Raw genomic sequence first — 6079 nt, 5'->3', positions numbered from 1 at the left:
AGTCATTCAAAAATCATGTTAAACACTATTACTGCACACAGAGTGAGTCCATGCAACTTATTATGTGACTTGCTAAGCACATTGTTACTCCTGAACATATTTAGGCTTGCCATAACAAAGGGGTTGAATACTTATTGACTCAAGACATTTCAGCTTTTCATTTTTTTATCAATTTGTAAAAACATAATTCCACTTTGACATTCTGGGGTATTGTGTGTAGGCCAGTGATACAAAATCTAAATTGTAGGCTGTAACAACAAAATGTGGAAAAAGTGAAGGGGTGTGAAGACTTTTTGAAAGCACTCTATATACTATAGTACTGTAAACCAGGGTTTCCCAAACTCGGTCCTGCCCCCCGCCCATAAACTGTATATCAAATACCCTGACAACATTATTTGGGTAAAGACAGGACATTATGCATTTACATTTTAGTAATTTAGCAGACACTCTTATCCAGAGCATCTTTTTTGTACTGGTCTCCTGTGGGAATCAAACCCACAAAGCTGGCGTTGCAAGCGCCATGCCCTACCAACTGAGCCACACTATTTGGCTGCACTTGGACAGGTTACAAGAGGCACTTCGTGATTTGCAGAGATAATATTGATTAGAGACATAAAAGCCAGAACACATTTTGACAAGGGTATTGTCAGGATTTCAAAAACAAACTAAATGTAATACTGTACAGTTCACAGCTTTTCTGTGCCAAACAAAGGCAGCTTTTAGTGAACCCTCATACAGGAAAATCAATACAATATAATGTTAAGGCATTAGGCCTAATATTTACCACTAAACTACACTACATGTCCAAAAGTATGTTGACAGTGTTGTGTTCGAGGCCACCTAAAGCAAATTGAGTCAGAGTCGGTTAGTTTGCAGCAGCTGCAGCAGGTGTCATCAAAGAGGACGTTGTTGCTAATTTGATAGCTTCTCCCTTTTCAAGAATAACTTTCAACAAGAAGTTAATTATCTAATGATCATCATCTGGTGAGTGGAACTGTGTTTTTTATTGTAGCGTGCTTGAAGTTGTTAGCCATCGCTTTTTCATAAATTCTTAGAATGTTTGGGAATTACGTATAGTAAGACATTTGTGAAAATTCTATAGCAATATAGAGTGGGAAAGCGGACGTGCGTTTGGACAATTAATAGACACTGCAGTAAATAAAACAGAATAAAAACATCTGTCTTGTCCAGGACCGGAGTCTACACAGACATGTGTGCTATAGCCAATTAGAGCTACAGTAGGCCTTTATACAAACAAGCCATTTGCCACACGGGCCTGCCATCATTCACTTTGTACTGGACTGTGTGTTTACAGGCAGTTGCAACACCGGGACTTTAGATCATTAGAACGCATTCGTCAAAAACCACAAAATACACCTGAATGGATTTCTGCAAATATGTAAACACCACAGGAGTCATCTTACATTTGGGAACATTACAGTCCTATTGATCAAACAACCATGAAAATGTAGGCTCTCTCTCCCTTAGTTATGCACATCAACAACAACAAGATCAACAACTAATGCTAGCCAGAGCAAGATGAGCTAAAATGTAACGAAGGAACATTAGATAAACCCTCTCAAACTTTTTCAGCTAGTTTGCCATCAAAATTGCACTGATAAACGATGGGGAATTGTAGCCTCCTCGACATTCTGCAGCTTGCCTGCCAATGCATGCTTGTCCCAACCAAGTACCCAAGCTAATTGGCACCTCACTCTGACCATTTTATTTGCAGTAGCAGAGCTGGTTAGGCTGTTTACATGTTATCTAGAACGTTCTTGACTAACTATTACTTTTTTTGCCTATGTTTACTGACACCGGTCATATTCAGCGGGTGTTGCAAGTTCGTAAATTCATCAGTTGTTCTGCGCAATGGCACACTCAGACGAGAGTGCTCTGAAATCAGAGTAGATAGCCTGAGTGAATTTGCGAACGCAAGAGATATGCTAACTGGATAACAGTCGTTGAAACTCTTGCTAGCTAACCAAAGGACACCTGCATCTCTAGCTGCGTATAGCCACCGAAAAACTATACGAGGGGAAAAAGTCAGTCACTCACCCACGCCTCCAATGGCATGACATTACATCCTCCTAGCAGCTAGCTATCTAGCTAACATTAGGCTCAGTGTTTTTAGCTTGCTAAATAAATACAGTTGAAGTCGGAAGTTTACATACACTTAGGTTGGAGTCATTAAAACTAGTTTTTCAACCACTCCACAAATTTCTTGTTAACAAACTATAGTTTTGGCAAGTAGGACATCTACTTTGTGCATGACACAATTGTTTACAGAAATATTATTTCACTTAGAATTCACTGTATCACAATTCCAGTGGGTCAGAAGTTTACATACACTAAGTTGACTGTGCCTTTAAACAGCTTGGAAAATTCCAGAAAATTATGTCATGGCTTTAGAAGCTTCTGATAGGCTAATTGACATCATTTGAGTCAATTGGAGGTGTACCTGTGGATGTATTTCAAGGCCTACCTTCAAACTCAGTGCCTCTTTGCTTGACATCATGGGAAAATCAAAAGAAATAAGCCAAATCTGGTTCATCCTTGGGAGCAATTTCCAAACACCTGAAGGTACCACGTTCATCTGTACAAACAATAGTACGCAAGTATAAACACCATGGGACCACGCAGCCGTCATACCGCTCAGGAAGGAGACTCATTCTGTCTCCTAGAGATTAACGTACTTTGGTGCGAAAAGTGCAAATAAATCCCAGAACTACAGCAAAAGACCTTGTGAAGATGCTGGAGGAAACAGGTACAAAAGTATCTATATCCACAGTAAAACGAGTCCTATATCGACATAACCTGAAAGGCCGCTCAGCAAGGAAGAAGCCACTGCTCCAAAACCGCCATAAAAAAGCTAGACTACAGTTTGCAACTGCACATTGGGACAAAGATCGTACTTTTTGGAGAAATGTCCTCAGGTCTGATGAAACAAAAATAGAACTGTTTGGCCATAATGACCAATGTTATGTTTGGAGGAACAGGGGGTGGCTTGCAAGCTGAAGAACACCATCCCAACCGTGAAGCACGGGGGTGGCAGCATCATGCTGTGAGGGTGCTTTGCTGCAGGAGGGACTAGTGCACTTCACAAAATAGATGGCATCATGAGGAAGGAAAATTATGTGGATATATTGAAGCAACATCTCAAGACATCAGTCAGGAAGTTAAAGCTTTGTCGTAAATGGGTCTTTCAAATGGACAATGACCCCAAGCATACTTCCAAAATTGTGGCAAAATGGTTTAAGGACAACAAAGTCAAGGTATTGGAGTGGCCATCACAAAGCCCTGACCTCAATCCTATAGAACATTTGTGGGCAGAACTGAAAAAGCGTGTGCGAGCAAGGAGGCCTACAAACCTGACTCAGTTACATCAGCTCTGTCAGGAGGAATGGGCCAAAATTCACCCAACTTATTGTGGGAAGCTTGTGGAAGGCTACCCAAAACGTTTGACCCGTTAAACAATTGAAAGGCAATGCTACCAAATACTAATTGAGTGTATGTAAACTTCTGACCCACTGGGAATGTGATGAAATAAATAAAAGCTGAAATAAATCATTCTCTCTACAATTATTCTGACATTTCACATTCTTAAAATAAAGTGGTGATCCTAACTGACCTAAGACAGGGAATTTTTTACAAGGATTAAATGTCAGGAATTGTGAAAAACGGAGTTTAAATGTATTTGGCTAAGGTGTATGTAAACTTCCGACTTCAACTGTAGATACGCTAGCCTATTAGCCACGTTATGACTGACTTGTGATCATTGCCCTTGTTAGTTTGATTGTATTGACATTCCCAGCCCTAGTTACATTCGTCCGTTTTTGTCCAGAATATTCAGTCATTGAAACCGGAACAGTGCATCCTGAATAGAGGCAGCAAACAATGTACCAGGTCAGCTGTGATTTACAACCTGATAGCAATATTTTTCAGACTACCAAGAAATGTATTGGTGAATTATATTAATCATGCATTGAACGGCATCCATCTATTTTGCCAACAATGCCTTAGTGTACGTCATGGAACGTTGAGTCAAATATAACCTATTTTTAAAACCTCTTATCAAGTTGGTTTTGTAGCATAAACTGGGAATTTTATATTTTTGACTGATATTATATTATGATTGTCTGTTTGTTTCATATCTGCAAAGTAGTTAAAACGCTGTCAGTTCCACTTTAAACTTTAGGTCACTGGTTATTGTGTGCTAAACGTGAAATTATTTTTGCAATGGGAAGTAATAGTTGTAAATTTCGATTGGGAAATGCTGTGATTATTATTGGACCCTGCTGGTCATCTATGAACCTTTGAACATCTTGAAGAACAATCTAACCTTAATGGCCATGTACTCTTATAATCTCCACCTGGCACAGCCAGAAGAGGACTGGCCACCCCTCAGAGCCTGGTTCCTCTCTAGGTTTCTTCCTAGGTTCCTGCCTTTCTAGGGAGTAGACTCAAATTTTGTCAAAAAGTTCCCAAACGGCCCACCCAGCGAAGGAAAGGCACCCTGTATGAAAATTCCTATGTTTTCCTATGTTTTTTTAATGAGTTTTCCTATAGATTTATCAGATTTTCACTCTCAAAATCACACTTTTTAAAATAGAACGCTTAAACCACATCAATCTGATTGGATGGGCCTGTCAGGTACTGGCTCCCCAGTGGGTATCTACGCCCCTGATGCAAACAGCACATGATGACAATTGCGCATGATGACAATTGCGCATCACAAATAGCCTACTAACCAACACTTCCGGGTCCACTTTTTCAATACCTGCTTTGCATACCTATTGTTGCCTTAGTTAGCATTTACTGGTAGATATAATACATTGAAACATCTTTCCTACCCTACCGGCTACCGATGTCATTCTTATGTGAGCTGCTCCATGCCAAAACCAGTTGAGAGCTGCACACTCGCCCACACTAGCCCGAACCATGAAAAACAGCCCTAGACCATTATTCCTCCTCCACCAAACTTTACAGTTGGCACTATGCATTGGGGCAGGTAGCGTTCTCCTGGCATTCGCCAAACCCAGATTCGTCCGTCGGACTGCCAGATGGTGAAGCATGATTCATCACTCCAAAGAATGCGTTTCCACTGCTCCAGAGTCCAATGGCGGCAAGCTTTACACCCCTCCAGCCGACGCTTGGCATTGCGCATTGGTGATCTTAGGCTTGTGTGCGACTGCTCGGCCATGGAAACCCATTTCATGAAGCTGCCGACAAACAGTTATTGTGCTGACGTTGCTTCCAAAGGCAGTTTGGAACTCGGTAGTGAGTGTTGCAACCGAGGACAGACGATTTTTGCGCGCTACACGCTTCAGGCTGTGGCCTACCACTTCGCGGCTGAGCCGTTGTTGCTCCTAGATGTTTTCCCTTCACAATAAGCAGCACTTACAGTTGACCGGGGCAGCTCTAGCAGGGCATAAATGTGACAAACTGACTTGTCGGAAAGGTGGCATCCTATGACGGTGCCACGCTGAAAGTCACTGAGCTCTTCCGTAAGGCCATTCTACTGCAAATGTTTGTCTGTGGAGATTGCATGGCTGTGTGCTCGATGTTATACACCTGTCAGCAACGGGTGTGGCTGAAATAGCCGCATCCACTAATTTGAAGTGGTGTCCACATACCTTTGTATATATAGTGTAGTTTCTACAGTTTAGAGTGCAAATGTTACATTTTGCCGTATTGGCGTTTCAGTGCCGTATTCTTAAAAAAAAAGGCCTTCATCAGGCCGCCTCTCTCTCAGACAGTCTTGAAGCTGATGAGGTAGTCAGGGTAGGCCCCTGCATCACAGAACACCACATAAATAAAGGGATTCTGCAGGTCATTGACAGCACAGTCATGCAGGCCCTGATGGAGATCAGTAGGGTTCAGAGGGTTCGGCTCCTTCATGCCCCTCACTCCTAGGCAGGGTTTACCCACCAGCACCCTGGCACGGTACATGTACTTCAGCCCACTGGCGTCTGGGTTGGAGTAGGCATCCTGGCACGAGTACCACGTCTCTTTGGCAAAGTAGGTCCCGTCCCCGTAAACAGTAGCTGAAACCGAAGAAAATCAAAAAGATTCAAGA

The 6079-nt window shown here is 42.1% G+C and overlaps 1 protein-coding gene across 1 annotated transcript in view; it reads right to left on the bottom strand.

The window, feature by feature from the left end:
* Positions 1-977: 977 nt before the first annotated feature.
* Positions 978-6079, bottom strand: part of LOC311143618 (protein mono-ADP-ribosyltransferase PARP14-like) — a 30154-nt gene continuing 25052 nt past the window's right edge. The window contains exon 26 of the mRNA XM_084179473.1: positions 978-6047. Within this exon, the coding sequence (XP_084035599.1) occupies positions 5752-6047 (296 nt within the window). The 3' untranslated portion in view covers positions 978-5751. The remainder of the gene's footprint in view (positions 6048-6079) is intronic.

Source organism: Coregonus lavaretus (genome assembly GCF_964263955.1).
Source record: "Coregonus lavaretus genome assembly, chromosome: 16".
Lineage (NCBI taxonomy): Eukaryota > Metazoa > Chordata > Actinopteri > Salmoniformes > Salmonidae > Coregonus > Coregonus lavaretus.
The sequence above is the reverse complement of the archived record's forward strand: the minus strand, read 5'-3'. Positions and strand labels throughout refer to the sequence as shown.